The sequence below is a fragment of the Vombatus ursinus genome, unplaced genomic scaffold (genome assembly GCF_900497805.2).
Source record: "Vombatus ursinus unplaced genomic scaffold, bare-nosed wombat genome assembly UNPS02014870.1, whole genome shotgun sequence".
Lineage (NCBI taxonomy): Eukaryota > Metazoa > Chordata > Mammalia > Diprotodontia > Vombatidae > Vombatus > Vombatus ursinus.
The window spans coordinates 886,598-908,045 of NW_020954648.1; the positions used below are offsets into that span (position 1 = coordinate 886,598).

The window sequence follows — 21,448 nt, forward strand, 5'->3', positions numbered from 1 at the left end:
AGGCACTTGTTTGGCTCAAATGATGCAAGTGGTTGATAATAAGAATCAGAACAGGGTACTACCTCAAATTAAGACAAAACTGCTTTTTATCTGTGCCTTGATTTTTCCCGTTTTTGATTGACAACAGAGAACCTGAACAGTGTCATCTAGAACCTGGATGGTAATCTTTCTTAAGCAAAGAGCCCATTACGTTAAATATTTTTAACCCTTCTAGTGGTCTATAAAACTACACTCCCATTCATTTCTTGTTTTCTTTAAGTATGTGAAAAAAATTAAAATTTATGATTGTTGGGCCAGAAATCTATGTGTAAAAGTCTGGAGATAATCATCTTCTGAATTGTTAGCAAAGCATTTTAGATCTCTTGTTCGATAAGTTGTTCAACTAGTATATCAGAAACCAGCTGCAACCAAGATAATTGGCTATACTTTTTTTTTTTGGGTAGGTGATCAGGGTTAAATGACTTGCCCAGGGTCACACACAGCTAGTAAGTGTTAAGTGTCTGGGGCTGGATTTGAACTCAGGGCCTCCTGGCTCCAAGGCTAGAGCTCTATTCACTGTGCCACCTAGCTGCCCTGGCTGTACTTTTCTTTGCCTTGATTTTCACTGTTTTATTCCTCTTTGCTGGAGTTACATTTTGTTTTGTATATATGTTTTCACATATATGGAATGGAATTTCCACTGCCATATTAGTTTATTGTATAGTTTTCTTCCATCTTCATCTCATCTCTCTGAGTCTCAGTTTCCTCACCTAAAAATTATAAATTGGTTTAGGTGATCTCTGAGATCCCTTCCAGTTCTAGGATTTATCATTAATCCTGCTCCTGACTGCCAACCACTTACTATTGTGTACTTAAAGTGATTTGTTATCCTCTTGCTGTCTGTGGAATCTGAACTCTTGATTAGATAGGATTGAACTCTTAATCCCATAAGAATTTCTCCAGAACAAACCCCTAGAAGGGATTTCTAGATCATTGATAGTGTTTATCTATACTTTACAGAGGGAGGGGATCTATAATTGGTAAGGAATAGAAGCTACTACATATTGAAAATTAATTTCATGTTTGCAACTGACATAGGAATTCAGTATTCCAAATAAGTAATATTTCTTCTGCACTCCCAAAATATCCTACATTATCTAGTCTCATTCATTTCCATAATGTCATCTATTAGCTGGTAATGTCCCAAGTTCATAGTTCCCACTTAATTAGGCTATTCAGTAGTTTTTCCCCTATGTTCTTCATATAATTTAGTAGTTTTGAAAAGTATTTATGTTTTATTAAAACAATGAATTGAAAGAGAATATTTAATTGCTTGCTTAAGTTGGCATGATGGTGGTGTGAGGTGATGTTTTTATTGTTGGAGGGTTTAGGACAGAAACCAGAAATAAAAGAATATTGCCTTTGATGAGGGAAAAACTCAGTTTGGTCATTAGTTATAAATAGAGGGGAACATATCCAGGGAGGGGAGAGGCACTTCTGACACCTTGAGTGCTATGGTTTTCAGAGTTTCTCAGGGTTAAAAAGAGACATGGACGAAGGGAAAATGTGTTGATATGCAAGGGGGAAGAGCAACCAAAATAATAAAAGAATTTGAGGGTCATAAATCCTAGAAGAGACAGAGGGTGCTAAATCTGTAACTGGTAAGAGTTCAAAGAACAAGACAGTTTATGAACATTTTTCTGTATTTATAAATGAAGCTTTAGAAAACAGTAGGACTAAATGATATGGCTTAAAACCAAGACAAGCCCCATTACACGTGATGTTAAGCTTGGAGGTGAGTTCTGAACAGTAGAAACAGTTCCATTAAGTGGGATATCAACCTTAGGACAGGGTGCAGGGCCAGTTGATGGTCAGGCAGGAGCCTGAGAATACCTGGGAGTTCTTTGCCAATGCTGTGTCTCATTAGTTCTTTTTCTTCTTTGCTTTTAGCCAGTGACCAGCTCATTTCACAGTGAAGTGCTTTTTTTCATGGTTCATTATAGGTTTCTGGTGAGGCAAGCTTACTGGGAATTACAAATGGACCCATAGAAAAGAAAAAGGAGTATGGCTTTGGCATGGTTTTTAATAATTACTTCATATGCATAGTGAATTACATAAATTTCACATTTCTGTAATTTTATTTAATAATTATTTTGTTACCTGATCTTTAATAATCATTTTTATAGCTATCATCAAAATTTATGTGACCTCATTTTTGATCAGGTCCTTGCCAAATGTATAAATAGACCCTGAGTTACAAGGCCTTGGCTTGTAAGCATTACATACATCCAAACAACTGAGATGAGTTGCTCACTATCTTGTCTGTTTATTTCTCATTTTCACCTCCAGCAATTTTAACTGCCTTAGTCTAATGACACCTAGTGTCTAGAGTGAAAAACTATGTTAACTCACCCTCCAGTTATACCTTTTCTTCAAATACCAACTTTCAAAGTAAATTGAAAAGTTTTTTCTTATGTTCAGTTTTGCTTAATTGCTGGTATTCTGGAAGTCTTGTTTTCTACAATTTTTCATTGCCTGTAAGATTTGTAATGAATATAAAATATTTGATAGCTTCAATAGGAGCTGAGAAAGTTGCTGGACTGATCTGGGGGCACAACCACCAATTTACAAACAAATTTCTGGAATATGCAATCTATTTGTTAGTTCATTATCTTCCTATAGATGATAATTATTCCTTCTTCTAAAACTGTGTTATTTGTGCAACTGTTAACATAGTTAGATTTAGAGTAAGACTATGGAGAAAGTAAGAATTAATGCATATTGATCTAATAAAATTAATATTTATTGGAATCCAAAGGTATATGCTGCATTTGAACACATTTATATACTATTGATTTTTAAGAGAAAATAAACTGCTCTGTATGTTCAGATGAAAAGTGGTCCAGCAATAAAATAAGCATATGTGCTACTTTTCCTTCTACCCTCTGGTGATAAAACTGATCAAAACTGTACACATAGGCTCAGAGTTATCAAGGTTACACACATGAGTGAGCTTTTACACTTGACTCTAATTTTTTCCTCTTTCTAGTTTCAGCTCCTAGCTTCAGCTTTGTTCAAGTCTGGCTCAGATTTCACAGCACTAGGTACGTATATCTTCAGGTGTAACTCATCTGTTCAGTGTGTCATACTGTTTGGGGAGGCTGCATTTGGGTATCTTTCAAATGCATTGTCTTTGAGGTTATTGTCTTTGAGGTTAGACGTTAATCTATCAAACAAATGGCATTTCTCTTTTTACTATCTTTGGGTGTGGAATACACACAATTTCAAGGCAATATGTCTGGTCCCTGTGGCTTTCTTGCTTTAAGTTTATTTTCCAAGTGTCAGTCACCAGTGTTCTTAAGATCTGGGTCTCCACGGATCAGTTTGCAGCTCCTGTTACACCAGATGCTGTGCTATTATGCAAACAGAAGGCAACAGAAGCTTGGTCAAAACAAAGTAATTTGTATCACGTTGCTTTGGAATCCAGCGGCAGTATTGCTAATACATTTACTGTGATAAGTGTGCAGATGGTTACAGAACTCTGTGGGCAGTGGAATTGAAGGTAGCAAAGAACGTATATAGGACAGAAATGGAGACTGATTCTTCAGGATCAAGCCCAGCTAAAGTTTAAGAGTATTTGGAATTATCTTTTTCAGAGCTCTGTTTTGTAAGTTTTGAGGCCTCCATTGTTTCACTGACAGAGTTTATCTTAATATGATTTTAATGATTTCTAACACCAAAACATTAATTGTTTGGAATATTGTAAGCTGTAAATCAGACAAATTCTGGGGGCACCTAAGTGGCACAGAGGATAGAACGCTGCGCCTAGAGGCAGGAATACCTGATTTCCAGTCTAGCCTCAGATTCTTAGTAGCTTTGTGACGCCGGGCACGTCACTTTACCTTTGTTTGCCTTGGTTTCCTCATCTATATATTGGGGAATACTAATAGCACTGCCTCCCAACGTGGTCGTGAGGATCAAATGTGATAATTCCAAAGTGTTTAGCACGGTGCCTGACATACAGTATTTTAAAAATGTTAGCTGTTATTGTTGTTATTTATATTAATAGTTATTCTATATCTCATACCTTACATAGCTTAAGAATTTTTACTATTTTTATTGTTAGGAAAATGCATGAATTATTACCTTACTGTTCTGAGTTTTAACCATAAATCTCTTGATACCACAACTTTCTTCTACTAATATAAAATATATTCACAAAATAATTTAACTCTTGTCCCATTGTTGTTAAGGAAATATTTACTCTTAGCATTTGGCAAATATTTGATCGATAGAATTGATTTTACAATAGAAGTAAACTTACGGTTAAATGATTTTACAGCGACCTTTTTTTTGGAATTCCTATTGCAAATGACAGTTTGGGGCATCAGTTAAATGTCATTATTTTTTTCTCACGTCATTCTATTGAAACAATTTTGATTACATTTTACTGTTTTCTTCATTCCACTGTTTTTAGTGGGATAGAGAGAGAGAAAAGGTAGTGAATGGCTGTTGTAGAACCAACGCTTGGAACCTCCCCTAGTACCTAGAAAGCCCTAGCCATGTGCCCTTAGCTTCATTTCAAGTAATATGCTGCAGGAATGTCTGATACCTGCCTCTGCAAAGTATGGCCCTGGTGAGTTCTTAAGAAATATGATAGTAGAGTGGTGGTGATTCCCCCATCACTTTGGAAAGTCCCAAAGACTTTTCAGCTCAGTGCTGTATGAGAGCCCATTCAGTCCCATTGTTTAAGAAGTGCCCTCTGCATGTTTTTTAATAGAAATGGAGCACCTTGGTGCCTAGTTGTGGTAAAGCAAAACAACCTGAAGTGCACAACCCAGTGCCTTAATTTTTATTGTATTGGAGATGGCCTGTGCTAAAATATCTCCTCTTGGTTTATTAGAGCCTCCAGGGTAATAATAACAATTTCCAGATGATAACTGGATATAGGGTGGTAGTAGCAAATGATTTTAACAGGAACCAGGAACTTTGCCTCAAGCAAATTGATTTTCACTGCTGTGGATAATTTATTTTATGGCACTAAAGCATCTATTTTATCGCAGTCATACCTCCTGTTCCTCTTGGTGACCCAGGCATAGCCAAATTCACTGCCAGTACTTTGGGGGGGGTCTTCATTGCTGTGAGTAGTCCCTGTCTTGATGCAGAGCTAAGTGCCTTCTCAGACTGGGCAATTTTCCCGGAGTACTCCAGAAAGGATCTACCTAGTATTCTGAAGGTCATCTTGTTCTTCTGCTCTCAGGGGTATCGGCTGGTGGTTCAGTGGATAGACATCAGGGCCTCATGTTAAGAGAACTGAATTTGAATCCGGCCTCAGATAATATCTAGCTTTGGGACCCACCCTGGGCAAGTATCTTCATCTGTAAAGTATAGATGATAATACCATCAATTTCCCAGGATTTTTGTGAGGATTAAATTAGATAATGTTTATAAAATGTCTTACAAAACTCAAAGTGCTATATAATTGCTAGTGATAATGATGATGATAATTATTATTATAGCACTCTAACTGTCTATGTGTTGTCTCACATTTTCATCGTACTACTCTGATGTCTCACTGTAGCACCAAGGTAACCCTATAAGAACTTCATAAATTGATCTGGTAACTCTGTGTCTATTGTCCAAGAACCAAACTAGCTAAATATGAAGGTTGGCCACAGCAACTGATGAAACAGATGCTGTCAATGCTTAGCAGAAAAAGTACAAGAGAAGATTTCTTAACATTTTTTCCTCTGCCTTGTTTGAAAACTTAGTCATTTCTTTTTGAATGTCTCACTGGTGAATTTGAATGAAAAGCATGAAGAAATCCAGTATGAGAACCCAAGAAATGAGATTTTATGCCAGCTTTACTATAAGTAAACATTTGATACAATAACCCTTCTCTTTTCTCTCTTTCTCTCATTCTCCTCCCTGCATCACCCCCAAATAGTTAACACTCAAAAAATGAAGTGTTTCTTTTCTCCTCATAAGATTCTAGGATTACTCCATTTATATTAGGTGATTTTTTTTTTTTGCTATCAGAAACTCAAAATTAAAACCAAATGTTATTCATCATTACCTTTATATTTTGTTGACTGGTATCTCCCTTATTCCACTCTCAAACTGCCGACCTCAACCAAATCCCTGGTTTTTGTTTTTTTTTTTTAAAGATGAATGTGACTCCTCTTGGTCAAGTATAAATCCAATTTATACACGCTCTTTGGGGGGATTAAATAATATTTAGATAATTTCCAGTGTCCCGTGTAAAATTTATAAAGATTAAAGATTAGAAAAGTGGTTTATGGACATGGGTCATCATACTTTTTCAAAAGTGAGCTTCTTTGGGGAACAGTTAAATAACTAGTGAGCCTCTCATTTTTAAGATTAGGCTCAACCCTTTGTTGAGATCTGTGTCCTGCTGTGCAGACCATTGGTGGGAGTTAGCAGATTTTTTTTTTTTGCAAGGCATGTGACGAATAGGAAAAATCAAAGTCTGTAGTTCATATTGTATTACCTAGTCTTCACCCTTCCCTTGAAAAGTTCACCATCCCGAAATCCTATGATATTTAATAAAGGGTGAACAGTATCTCATGCTTCGTAAGTGCATAACTTGATGAAGCATATATTATCTCTCTGTGTCTCTCTTTGTTACTTATGGAAGGGGCACAGTGCATTTTGGCAAAAGCGTACTAAATCTTAAAGGAAACCTTTATAAATTTCACAGATGATAATACTGTGCTCTAGGCTACATTTTTTTTTTTTTTACTATTAACACCGAACTAAAACCTAAGCCTCATGCTTTCCTTGGTAAATTTCTTGTCCATAGATTTAGTATTGAATGCAGGAAGTAAAGATGCAATAACTATTGTGCCATCTGGGGAGGAAAATGAGATTTCCTGGCATTAGTCCTTTATGTTACAAAAGAGCTAAAGGTAAACCACGTAGATCAAAATTACAAACCTCGTAAGTCAATTTTAGGATGGTCAGAGTACCATAAACCTCACTTACATCCATCGTTGAGTAATTAGTTCCTCACAGATCATTGCTATCATGGATCTGTCGTTGTACTAGAACACAGGGACTGGATCAGTATCTTCTTACTTAAAATTGAATGTACTTACCTTGCTGTAATGGTTATTTTCCAGCAGGAAGCCATTATCCTTGCGAAGTTATGTTCTGCTTCTGTGTTTTGTGAGATAGAACAGAGTGAACTCAAGATTGTACTTCTGAGTCTGGCCCTTCCCAAGTTGAATGAAAATTGATTGATTTGAAACTGCCTACACTAAAGACTATGGTTTATATGACTCTTATGGTCCTATCTCTAAATAATGATAAATATATTTATACCTTAACTCAGATAACCCATTTCAGGCCAGGGGAATCAACAGATTAGGTTTTCCAAAAGGATTGAGTATCTTTTGGTTACTCAAAGATGTGATGAAACCTGAGAATTAAATAGAGGAAGACAAAGGGAAATAACTTTTTGATAAATTGTTGCTCACTTTGGAGAACTTATTTTTTAGTATCTCAGCTGAACCATTTTAGCCAAGTACCTTTTCACTCTCAGAACTTCCTAAAACTGTTTGTGGCTGATAATCTGCTGGTTTTTAGCCCTTCCTCTCTTCCTGAAACTTCATTTCAACTTCACAACAGGCCTTCTTGTTAACATCCTAAGGAAATTTTAGAATGTCTGAAACAAGCATGACAGTATAGCCCTATTTGTATGAAAATTGAGAAGTAGGACCATCCAGTGACCTCAGTAGACCAGACCAGGAGAGTTTGGAGCTGGCTTCATTGTCTGTTGTGGGATGAGTTCTCAAATCGATTGGATGTGTTTTCTTTGTGTTTCTCCCCATTAGGCTTTTCGGATGTGGATCATACCTACGCTCAAAGAACTCAGCTCTTTGATATCTTAGTAAATTTCTTTCCAGACAGCATGACCCCTCCGAAAGGAAACCTGGTCGACCTCATCACACTATAAATGAAGAGTCATTTGACACACACCTGTGAAGAAAAGAAGTCTACGTTCAGTATTTGGGATTTTGACTGTGTTGACTGACAGGTTGCAGTGATAGAGGACTATATCACATCTTTGAAGGGATCTCACTGTTTTAAGTTTTGACCCTCTTCCTTCATACCCTCAGCTCACCACACTTTTCTCACCCTCTTCCTAAATTAGGCTAATAAAGTGGAATTGGTATTCTTTCCCATTTAATTTTTTTTCCTTGGACTTTTAAGAGTTATTGAATGTAAAAAATAAATTCAGGTAGTTTTCCCTTTTTATCTTGGGGAGGGAATGGTTAGGGTATATGGGATAGGCACCTCTTAAGTACTTTTTTTTCTGCAACAGAGAGACTGTTTTGTGTGTCTTAATGGGTTGTTTTTGGTCCTCATCCCCCTTTTGCTCCTCCATCCTATTCCTCACATCTCCTTGTAAGCAGCTGTGTCACTTGCTTTACCTCCTGACATTGTTTGTGGCAATTATGTAATTCTGCAGGTCACTTGGTATATGTTAAGGTAATGTATGCATCCGTGTTGACTTGAATCTTATAATTACATTGTACAATATGAGAAAGAACAGAGGGCTCAGCTTCATACTCTTCTCAACTAGAAAGTGAAACTTTGACCTAGGCACCTGAGTTTTATGTACAGTATTAAGATGCAAGTGTTTTTTGTAGTATATGCTGTTGAAAACATCTGGCTTCTGCTCATGTGAGCCTTAAACTGGGAAGAAGGAGGTCAAGTTTGAACCAGTTAGATACTTGAGAAATAGCCAACAGAGGGGATAGAGCCTGTCATTGAGTCCAAGGGCCTCTGGGACGACTTTAGAATAGGCCTTGCTCTCTCTCCTGTGGAGCACACAGGGCAGCATCTTCTATCTGCACCTGTGTGCCCTGCTTCTCCATGGCTTTTTATTTGGCCCGGCAGAGCCACACACCCTTTAACTCCTTATACCTGTTTCTGTGTGTTTGGTTTGTGGAAAGTAGTTTAAAAAAGGCACTTTCTGTCATTGTCCAGTGGAGTGCAGTTTACGGTCATTTCCTTAAGTACCCAGACCCATCTTTTAAATAGGAGAAAAGAAATGGTGCAGAAATAACTTCATTTAATGACATGTAGGTTTTTCTACTTTAATTTTTTTCATGCAGTTTTTCACATGTGGTGCAGTGAGTCAGTGGAGCATAATGTCAGAAGCCTGCACTTGGCCTTCTGCTCATCTTTGGGTAGTATGTATGCAGCATATGACTTACTATGCATGATTAAAACAGGTTCAACATAAAAGAAAAGAGATACAGCTCTTCAGTGTGAGAGTAACCTACAGAAATTAAGTATGTCTCTGGGTAGCAGTATTGGACCTCAATAAAGAAAAGAAAAAACTCATCTGTGCTTTCAAAAGGTCTCATGTAGGAGTAAGATTTCAAGGTCCTTCTTTAATCTTTCCTTAACACATGGTTTTACGTCTCTTGAAAACTAATAGCAGTACATTTTCTCTCACTGCTAGGATTGTATTTTTTAACCTTTTTTTTTTAAACTTTCTGAATATCCCAATGCAATCAGAGATTTATTAAGCAGTTAGATATGCATCTTAGTTTGTGGAAAAATTAGTTTAGATTTTATTAACCTAATGGTAACATAGATTTTCTGCTAAGTGATTGTGCAGTTCATCATCAAATTGTGTCTGCAAAAACAACTGGCTTTCCAGTTGAGTAAATGCAGTTTACTTACACATTTGAGAAGTTTAATAAAAATTCTTTGTACTCCATGGCGTTTAGAAACATGGAACTTGGGCTGTGCCAGCAACCAGTTAATTTCATTATGTCCCATTCAGTCTTGTTTCAGATGGAGAAAAGGATTTAAACTTCATGGTTGCTTTATTTCTACTGGGTGCTTAATCTGTAGAGTTCCTAATGGGAATTGACTTGTTTCACTTGAGGTAATGTTGAATTATGGCACTTTAGATGTATATCCAAATGAAATTCTGCTACCCTCCATTGCTTACATTCACATTGCTGTGGTCCTTTATCATAGAAGTCATCAACTCCTTATGGGTCCTGTTGTTGGGGAAACTGAGTCCCCATCCTTAGTGACCTTTTTTTCTTTTTGCAGCTTTTTCCTTAGCACTTTTAATGGGGGGAAAATGCATTTTTCTTAGCTTCATCTTTTACTGAATTATATTTGGGTTTTATTCTTTTTCTTTTCTTATGTAATTTTTACATGATTTTCTTTCAATGAAGTGGTGGAATTAAAGTAAATTGTAAAATATGAGACTGTCAGGGAAAGGGACATTGCTTAGATGTCATCAAAAGGTGATATTTTTTGTATCTGTGCTTAGGGGTTTAATAATGCCTAATAATCTCAGGAAGATGTGTAGGTCTTCATTATGTACATGAAGCCTGATTTGAAACCTGCAGGTATACCTGCCTAAGGGAATATGTGTCTGTTTCCCCAAAAGAATGCTTGTCATGTTGTAATTCAAATAGGGAAGCCAGTTTGTTTTGTAGACATAACATTCAGAGTGCCTAACTTCTGTAAATTACAACTTGGAAAATCTGATTCCTTAGTTTAGTGCTTCCAATATTGAAAGACCTGCTTTGTATCCCATTTAAGGGAAAAGCATTAGTTAGCAACACTTTTGCTGTATTCCCAAAAGTGGTGATCACTTTCTTCCCCAAATTAATGTATGTACCTTTCAGCTCAGTCCCATTTCTTTTTGCTATGAAATAGGTTACTTTCTTCCAGGAACGAATCAGATCTCTGAAACTATTTACAGCTCCTATTCTTCACGAAAATTGGTTTTATTTGCAGACATACATCCTAGTCGCACTTGCAGCTTTATATAGTGGAGTGACAGAGACCTCATGTGGCCGGCACGGTTAATTAAAAGTTGACCTTTTCTTTGGCTGAGCAAAGGTGTTCAGGCTAATGTACCTACCTCTTCTTGTTAAACGTGACCATCAGTATTAATATAGGTATAAACATGTCATTTTCTTAAACTGGCTTAGCTTCTAAGCGTAAGGAAACTGTGTCTCATTAGTAAAGGTGGATAGGAAGCATTAATATAGTGTTGATTTTAGAGCACAGCATGGTGATTTATTTAAGCCATTAAGACTGCATTCTTGAATGGTTTTCATGGGTACTAAATGTAGAAGGGGAAAAGAATTATTGTGTAGACATTGTAATCATTCCAGAAAATTTCTCCATCTGCTTTATAAGGGCCACCTCAGGATAACTTAGCAGAGAAAATGCCTTTTCAGAGAATAGAAATTTGAAAGAAAAAAATTTTCAGAAATTGAGCTAGAAATTTTTAGAGAAATTACATCCAGCACTTAATCTTAGTAGAGGACTTAAGTGGTTCATAGGGAATGTGTTTCTGGTTTAAGATTGCTGTATTATTCTATCTTGTGATAGTAGTTACATAGTGAGTTTATCCTGTAATCATTCTTGTCACCACTTGGGATCTATATGATAATTGTAGGTCATTTAATTGTAAGTAATGTGAAGAATATTTACATAAAAGCTGAATATTGTAAATTGAACTTACCTCCATAGCCATTTGAACATTTTTTTCATACCAACTGAGGAATGGTTGGTTTCTAATGATTCTTTTAGAGAAGAGCACAAAAGTACACACCTACAACTTGGAGAGATGATAGCAATGCCTCTTGCTACAACAGTACACCATTCTTGACACTTGTTATCCATTAAGACTTTTGCAGTTAACCATACCAGTCCCCCTTATTTCCTGAGATTCACATCAAGATTCACCTGTTTGGTTCAGTTATATCTTTGCTTGAGTGAACTCAGCCCCATCTTCCACTAGGTATAAAATTCCTGGGAATTTTCACATTTCCTTCAGCCAAAGGCCTACTTAGTGATAGAATGTCATAAATAGAGAGAGCCTTCATAACCTAGAGAGGAAAACTTAGCTATTAAAGATCAGACTTCCATATCCGCACTAGTTTGGCAGCCTTGTTTCCTTGTGCTTTGGAAATAATGGTTTTCTTTAATAGGCAACTCTCAGTTATCGGTCTTTGGCTTTAATCATTTTGATTTCCCATGTTTCTTTAAAGAGACAAATAACACCATTGGAAATTTCAGATATGGTTTTTAATGATGACAAAAAAAAACATTTTGAAAGGGAAGTCTATTTGTCTTAGATTTTTTTTTTTCTTGATTTCCTCAGATCCATACAAGCTTGACAGCATTGCCCAGGAGAGTGGAGCTACCTAAAGAGAAAAAAAAAATAGAAACAATTGTTCTGATGAAACAAACATGCTTCTTTTGTTCCCTTTTTATTCAGACATGTGGGGAAAATGTGTTTAAGATTTAGGAATGATCAAAAAGTGATATGGGGGTGGGATGGGGCTGGTAATGGTAGAGTTCCCCGGGGCAAGTAAACATCAGCTTTCAAGACTCTTCTTTTGCTCTAGATCTTAGTAATTTGCATGTTTTAGATCAGAGGTCATTGAAACTCAAATCACAGTGGAGGATTATAGTTTCATCTATGTTCTTGTTTTTGTGTTTTTCGTGATGTTTCTTCTAATCAAACTACCTCTGAGTTTTAGTGTTAGTGGTATTTTGCCTACCTTTAATATTAGCCACAAAAAGAAGTAGACTTGAGATCTGTGATTTGAGAACGTGTTTCTTTGTTTTTCTGGTAAGTGTTAAATGTGAGCAACCCCACAAATTGCTGTGGATTAGTTATCATATTCAGAGGTTCACTTTTTGTCTTCTTTAAAAAATATGTACCCTTTCACCAAGAGAATAGGAGTTTTGATAGTAGATGAAATTTTGGGTGACTACAACCTATTCTTAGCAAAGTAGATTTTAAAATCTTCTGATAAAGAGTCAGTCAGTATCCCTCAAACTGTGTGCTGTAAAAGCAGTAAATAAAGGGTACTTCTTCCAAGGGAGAAATGACAGTGCATGGTTATTGTCCTAAGTAAAACCCTCCAGGACTTGAACTGGAACCCAAAATGAAGAATGATGTTAATACATCCTCCATATTGGAGTATGTAGTTATTTGTAAATAAGATCTCAGTATTTCCCCTAATACTGTCCAGCTTGATCAAGAAAAAAAATGCTAATGTTCTGTTTTTAAATTTTCCAGACAGCTATGGTGCTTTTGACAAGAGGTTTTTGTTATTGAGGATAAAGATAAACTTTAAAGAACAAATAAGTTTGTTTACACACACACACACACACACACACACACACACACATGCTAGTGACACAGTGCCCCAACCCTCCCCCCCCATATGAATGTTTAAAATGGTATCAGAGGCACCATACGCTTAAGGTAGTGTCTTATTTGCCATTTCACAGTTTCGCTTCCAGTGTGTGCTTGGATTTGTTCATCCTCCAGTCTAGGTTTTGGACAAGGAAAGAGTATAGAATAAGTCTGTATAGAGTAAGAAATTTGAAACACAGCATAAAGTCTAAATGCAGAACAAGGAGTCAGGAAATTCCATGTTTTAGGTTTAATATAGGATACTCTGTAGACATTGGAGTGCTGTTTGTCCACATGGCTACATTATTGGTAATATCAGCACCCTTCCCTGAGCAAGATGGTGACTGAAAGCATATATGTCGAGTAGTAATAGAAATTGAAAATGTTGATTTTATCTCTTCTTCCAGAACACTTTTCCTTGTTAAAAACTTGTTTATTTTTTGAGTAGTCACTAAAAAGATAATTAACCAGTTTAATTTGGACTGGAAAACATTGATATAAATTATGTAGCAGGATTAAAGAACTCAGACTTCTAATTTGTGCTGCAGTGTTATGGAAAGAGGTGATTAAAAGGATTTTTTTTTTTTGCCTCCAGGATGTCAAATTAATCCTGTAGTCCTTGGGTAATGGCATTTCATTACTGGTCTGATGTATAAATTTCTTACCTTACACTGAAATAGCTGTTAGAGATCTTGATGGAGAGATGTGGGTGTGGATGTGATGTGGAGTCTTGGTCTGACCTAGGTCGGGGGACTTCTTCTGCTGAACAGTCATGCAGCCCTTTGCTGATAGAAAATAGTAATAAAACTTTCCTTGCAAATGTTGGTGTCCCACAGAACTTGCTTGTCTCTGTAGCTCTGTACTGTGGTGAGCTGTGTACCATCTGGGTTGCTGGCATTCATGGCAGTTGGTCTGGATCTCTGTGCTGTCTGCCACATAAATACTAGCCTGACAATATCACCAGTCTTCAGTTTCATTTGATGCTTAATGAATGCGAATGTCACCAGTCTTCAGTTCCATTTGATGCTTAATGAATGCCAAATTAATTGGCAACAAAGAAAAAGTGTTCTGATATACTAAGCAGGCCTGTGTTTATGATTAAGGTGGCTGCTCAGATAGCCAGTCCAAGGCCCCCCCCCATTTTCAAACAGCTCTCAAAAAAGCAATTATTGTGTTTAATTATTGGCATCTGGTTAGCCTTCATTTTCTAGGTGGATTAAGGGGTGGGGGGGAGAATTGTCATTTCGTGACTACATAAAACCTAGACTAAATTTGCTTAGAATCAAGCTGGTGTCCATGTTTTAAAATAAACTAATCATACATAAACTCAGGGTCTTTGTTTATTTTCTCATGGAATATATGAATTCTAGCCTTGGCATCAGGATCTTAAGTGATTTTGGTTTTAACTTTTTCCTTTTAAGGAAAATTTACACCCATGTCTGAAATGTTAATTGAAAGTCATAGAACAGAGGTTCTTGACCTTTTTTTCATCATGGAGCCCTTCTCAGAATAATGATTTTAAATACATAAAATACATAGGATTACAACAGAAATTTATTATGTTGAAATAGTTATGAAAGTATTTCTTTTAAAAAGGTCATAGACACCAATACCCTTGTCCAAGATTGTTAAGGAAATTTCCTTCCCAGACTCTCCCTTTTTTACCTATAGAAAACCCAAGAAGGAGCTCTGTCAGTTCTGTGGGAACATGGACAATTGTAACAAAGGATTACCTGATTTGATCCAGCTAAGGCCAGATGCATAAATTAGTCACAGTCTCAAGTTATTTTATTTAGCTGTTGTCTTAGCTGCAATTTGTGACTCTCCCTAAAGAATTTTACAAGAAATTGCTCCTGCATTTAACGTAGGCTACCCAGACTCTTGTCCCCAGAAGCCCTGGGATTGCCTTTTCTTTGTCAGTTTGGTAGTTCATTGGCACACATGTGGTGGTGCTCTGAAAGCCCTCAGTAACTCCAGAAGTTGAGTTCACAAGTTGTGTGATTGCAGAGGCAATTCTGCTGCCACTTGGTGATGCTCGGACATAATGAAGTGAATATATGACCATACCTGTCCCAGTTCTTATGAGAAAGCAGTCCCATCTGCTTTCGAAAGGCTTATTGTACTTTTTACTGAATTGGGAAAGAGGGGGTAAAGCAAAAGAACTCACCTGCTTGTATCCCTCTGCAGTTTTCCCCCAGACTGATGCTATAGCTATAGCAGTGTATATTTCATTTGACAATTTGCAAATGAGTGCCTTGTCAGTTGAAAGCATGCCAGAGGAAGACATGATGATTTGCTTATTTTTCTTTCATGAAATTCATCCTGCCCCAGAGATGTGGTGTTTGTGCTGGTCCTCAAGCCAACTTATGTTTTTAGGATGTGTGAGGTGCCTTTTGGAAGGAACTATTTCAATATTAGTGTATTGCCTCACATGGATTATGCAACCCAATAGAAATTTCAAAATAATGTTATAACTTTGATCCTCTTAACTTAGAAAGCTGCGTGTGTGTTTGATCAGCTTTCTGTTAAAGGCTTGATTTTCCTGGATTTAGTCCTTATAATTAAACTCCTTCTCCCTCACCCCAAACCCATCAGGTCCACTCAAAAGACCATGATAAGCAGAGCTTTATTTTTTCAGAAAATGAGCAGGAAAGCTGACTTCAATACTTGGAATTTTCTCTTTTCTTGACTTTGGCAAGAATTTTTCATTCTGGTATAAAATGTGATTGCTGGCAAGTTGGGGGCATGATATGGTAAAACTTTGTCTTTGACTTTGGCTCAAATTTTTTTTACAGCCAACAGAAAGAATCTTTAATGCTTTCAGATAGAAGTAGAGCTCATAAGCCACAAAAATAGAGGCTCAAAAGAGAGATAGTATGGCATCCATAGCCAGAAACCTTTCTCCAAAATCTGCTGCTCACCACATTCCAAATCAGACACATATACTCCTAGCAATCAGAGCGTACAACTTCTTACTGCTGAAAGTCTTTAATGACACTTCTTAGTTTTACATTTCCTTTGACTTTTTAACTACCCTAGAGATGGTAGAAAGTTTGTGGTAAACTGATTTTGCAAGAGAACCTTTATTTTGTGCTCTCATTATTAACATGTGGAGATTCATTCATTGGTGCCTGTTAAGGATAAAACTTAGGTATTTTGAAGTTATTCCCATTTCTCAATAGAAATCTGAAGAAAATTTTTACTAGTAAAAAATCACTGTTGGATATGAGCTGTCCTGCTCATGGTAGTGGATGTTTCAGTTTAACAGGTTATTCTGCCAAGTGGTTGGGCTTCAAAATCAGATATGCATTGGCATAAACATCTGAGTCATGTCCTTTTGTAAGATGGAACTTTTAGATAGAAACTACCCCTTATGGCATTAGAATTACAGTTGTCTCTTTAAAAAAAAAAAGAGTACTTTTGTCCTCACAGGCTATGTCAAGAGTTTTTCACTTAGAGAGACAGAGGCTAAATGATATAAATGAGAAATGAGCATGTTGTTAGTGAAAGCTGATAACTTTCTCATCTAAGAAATTTGCGTTGGTGACCTGGGCCTCCTCCCCACATCCTTATTATTATGGAACTCATATCACTGTGGAGAAAAGAAATGCCACTGTGGTCTGTCTAGAGTGCTCTAATCCTGCGTCCCTGCACACGTGTGCTCAGGGCTGTGTCCAAGGGTGCCCCAACCATCAATGAGAGGCATGAAGAAGTGGAGAAAAGTCAAAATAAATATGAGGTGGACTTGTACCTGGGAAACATGTTAGACTTTAGGACACCAGATTTCATTCAATATCATTATCTTCTCTTGCTGAGGTTTTATGACATCTGTGCTGGGCTCTTTTCCCCTCCTTCTTACATCACCATTCCCCTTCCTCCTCCCCTCTGTTTCCTGGGTTTTTTCTTTTTTTGATTAGTAGAATACTTTTTTTTTCTTTGAACACAAGTAATTTTTTGATCCCTGGTTTGGTGAATATGTGAGCACTACTCTGAATAAATAAATGAGCGATCTGCTGAACAATTAATTGTAGAATTACGTTGTATGTAATGTACATATGGAGAAAGAATGTATTTTGTTCATTTTTTCTTAATAAAAAGTTGTACATGGGAAATGCAGGATGTGTCTTTTTTTTTTGTCTTCTTAAGAGAACCCTTTAAAATTGACCATTAAATATTACTTGGGCACTTTACTCCTACCCCATCCCCTATTTGTTAAAGTTGAACTTTGGTTAATGCAGCAGAGCTGGATTCCCAACGTGGAGACTAAGAAAGTAAGGGAGGTAGGAAATCTGTCCTTCGTAAGTTATTTAGGATTGTCTAAACTACAAGAAACAGAATAAAGAAGTAGGTTTTAGAAACTCACACAACAGGTATTTTTGGAAATGTGTGTCGAGAGAATTTTGGTAAATCAATTTAAAACAGATTTAGGGAGCTCCCTAGTTAAAGGGTTCTCTGTGGTAAGTTCTTTTGTGAAGTTAATACTTCAGTAAATTGAGTAATTGCCTGGTTTCACAATATCATATTTTTATATAGTGAGTTTTCTTTAAGTAGAACTTGTGTCCATTGCAGTAGGTCCTATAAAAGAGGAATTTAAATCACGGGTGGTGATTATGTGTGTAAAAAAAAGTGGAAGAGGAATGACTTGGCAAATAACTGTAGTGATCTAGGAATTTCTGCCTGTGGGTCCCCAGGAGAAGGAAAAAAAGGTCCCTGGAAACGTAGCTGCCAAAATTAGGGATGGTGGGTTGGCCATAACGGTCCTAAGCTTTAAAAAAAAAATTTGTTTTTAGTTGCTACACTAATTGTGTAGGCATCTCTACAGGGTCCAAGTTTACTCCCAGGTTTGGCTGGATGTGTCATGTATAGTCAACAAAGTATTTCCATGATGCTGGGCTAAGGATTTTTCTTTTTCCTTATCTGGCTTGCATTCTCCTGGCTTTATCATATATCTAGCTGTTATGGAATGAGATTCTTGTTTGTGGCAGAAATTTTTTTCAGTCTGCAAATCAAATAACCCTTTCCCTACTTCATTTTGGGGCATACTTTGAGTATGGCATATAAATAACATTTCTCTGTGTGTCCTCAAAACAGGAAAGAGTGATGTGGGATGATAAGGCCAGGAATGTGGGAAATAAATGGTCTTTTCTCCATTATTGTATTCTTACTGGCTTCAGTTGGGATGGCTTTCTGCAGTGTCTCAGTAGTGTTGACCACAAATTTTTCCTTAAGTGATGCTGCTAGATTTAAGCCTTAATACACAGAATGGAGTCCCTGTTCCCCAGGGGCTTTGGCCCCCTCCTTTGTCACAACAGGTGAAAAATAGGGAAACATGCAAGTGTACGAATGCAGACCCTTATGAAAGACAGTCTGCCTCCCAGAAAAATGCTGTCAGGAAAATTGACCAGTCTACTCAATAATAATTGACACTTACGTAGTCCTGGAAGATGGCAACATATTTTTCATACAAATTCTCGTTTGATCCTAACAGTCCTGAGTACAGATGTTTTTGTAATCGGGTTTTTGATGAAGAAACCAAGGCTTGAGCCTCACTTGAGGTCCGAAGTTTGATGTCTGAGATGTAGTTTTTTGTTTTTGTTTTTTACCTAGGCCTTCCTCACTCCCAAGCACAATCAGTACTTTATTCTCAGTATCCCTTCAGAATAACTAAAAAGGATGGTAAATAGGTATCTGAAAAGTTACGTAGATTGTTCCTTTTTAATTCTTAGAGCCTGTTCACGTTCATACCATTTTAATACTGGAATGGGAGGGTGGGGATTTTGTGTGGAGTACTGAAATAGTTTCTAGTGGCCAGGGCTGGGACATGATGATGATCAGTACCACTCTTATAATTTCCTCTGCCTCTCTAGTGATGGAGAGGCCATCAGCAAGAGAAGCACTATATTTATCCACTGCAAAAGAGGAATTAGAAACTAGAAATGGCCAACCCAAAGTCCAGGTCTGTGTTTGTTATTTGGGGGCTGCAGTTGGTGACCACAGAAGGGGAGAGGGAGATGATAGCACACTTACAGCGTTTTTGCCGAGATGTAGGCAGCCCATTTTTGAAATTGCTGTTTGGACACAGGTTTGACAGCACTTGCTTTATCCCTTAGTCAGATCTGTCCAACAAACATTTATTATCCCCAGATCTTATCCCTACCTCTACTGTTGATGCTTTGGCCTTGAGCAAGCTATTCAACTTTTATGCCTTAGCAGAGTCTGTTATATGTCCAGCATTGTGCTAAACACTCTACAAATAATCTTATTTGTTCTTCTGGGATTCACTATTGTCCTTATTCTATAGTTGAGAAAACTGAGGGAGATAGGTTAAGTGACTTACTATGCCACCTAGCTGCTTAAGTATCCTTAAAAGAGGAACACTAGGATAGGATTATTAAGAGGGTTTCAATTACTTCTAAAGCAGTCTAAACACTTTTAAATTGTTTTAGTTGTACTTAACAATTAAAATAAACCACCTCCCTCACCACAACGTATCCTCATTTTAGGTTAATGGACTCATCTGGACACCCTAGTCAGTGTCAGAACCCAGCCCACATACCATGAATATCTGTAGATGTCTTTTCTGCATACCTCCTTGATAGTAGAGACTGTGGAGGAAGAGCAAGCTGCAGAGGTCAGGACATAAACTTTAGAACCTGGCCTCTTGGCTGGCAGGCCATAAAGGTGACTAGCACCAGGAAGACTGTAGAGCTTTTGGTCCAATTTGTGGCCAGTGATAAACTCCGAGTCATTTTTCTTGGAACAATCTCTGCTGCTTGGAAGGCCAAGATCCTGTCCTGGGTGTTCATTCATACTTAATCTCCCTTCCTGATCCTGGAAAGCTTCAAAAGTTTATCTTGAAATACCCTAATTCTAACCTACATGCTGATACCCAACTAATGCATTGCTCCCACTTTTCCACATTGTGTCTTATTATGGTATCCTGTATAAAAAATGAGCACAGGCCCTGTGAACTGAGTCATTAACAATTTTCTCTATGGGAATCAGCAAAATTGGTAAGACTCTTCCTAATAGACAATTGGAAAATATCCAGATCCTGTAGCCAGTCAAGGATGATGATGATAGAACGTAATACCGGACTCTCTTCTTCAGTGCTTCTTGTGGGTGTCCCACAGATCTCACTTCAGTTGCATGGAAGGTGAAGGGAAAACAGTGGAAGGTAGTCTGTGGTTGCTAAAGTACTCTGATGGATATCTGATGAGCTGTCCACTAACACACCTTGTACATTCCTCATTATCTACCTTTAATTTTCATCTCCTTTCTTGACCTTTGTCCTTTCTCATTATGCCTTTGCTAACCTATCAATAACTCCCATGGATTGTACCAAATAGCCTGCCCCACCACAAATAGTAGCCACAAATAGTAGCAGTTTTAGCCAATTAGAATGAAATATCAAGGCTCGAGACCAATTTTACACAAAAGAACTTTAATTGACAGCATAAAGTTTTCCAAAATATAGTTTTGTAGGAAAATGAAAGAATTCACCATAATCTCTACAATCCAGTTTCTCAATAGATTCCAGTGTACTTAAGACATCTGTTCCTGCTCACTGATAGCAGCCAGGAGAACTAACCTCTGATAATGTAGATGACATTAACTTTTTAAGGCCCCTTAGAAGTGTTCCCTTATAGTTTGGCCTGATGTCTACAGTGAATATGCCAAGTGAGAAAAGTAGAAAATGCTTCAACTCCTCTCTTTATCCCCACCCATTTCTAACCCAGCCAACAAAAATCCTGGCCCTGAAAAAGGACTCTTTTTCCATGTGCAATTATGAGAATGGTTTTAAAGAATTCCACCACCAAAGAGAAATCTGAAACATTTTACTATTTCAAATTACATAATTTCTAAAGGTGTCAACCATGAGTTATCAAGAGCAACTTGGTCCTTTTAGTCTCAGGCCTGTGATCTAGGGATTGCATGATTCAAGTGGGAGCAGGAAGGCAGCAATTGGTGTCCTTATATCTTTGTGCCCTCTTGAATCTGTGCTTACTTAGCCTTCCCTTCCTGTCTCCTCCCTCAAACATATCAGTCACACTCTATTCTGCCCCCATTCTCTAAAGAAAGATGCAAACAGGATGGACTAGTCTCAGAAGATTCCTTTGGAAGTAGAGCCAAATCTAAATCATTAACAAATGATTACAGATGGATCAGCACCTGGTAAATATTTATAGAAAATTCAAAAGACTTGGGATTCAAAGTGCTGATCTACAAGGAGGACAAGCTCTC

General features: G+C 37.3%; 1 protein-coding gene across 2 annotated transcripts in view; it reads left to right on the forward strand.

Annotated features, from left to right (window-relative positions):
* MKLN1 (muskelin 1) overlaps positions 1-17,316 on the forward strand; it is a 227,549-nt gene extending 210,233 nt beyond the window's left edge. For both annotated transcript variants that reach the window (XM_027842258.1, XM_027842259.1), the window contains 2 exons: positions 3,029-3,083; positions 7,836-17,316. In XM_027842258.1, the coding sequence (XP_027698059.1) occupies positions 3,029-3,083; positions 7,836-7,957 (177 nt within the window). In that variant the 3' untranslated portion in view covers positions 7,958-17,316. The remainder of the gene's footprint in view (positions 1-3,028; positions 3,084-7,835) is intronic.
* Positions 17,317-21,448: the final 4,132 nt, after the last annotated feature.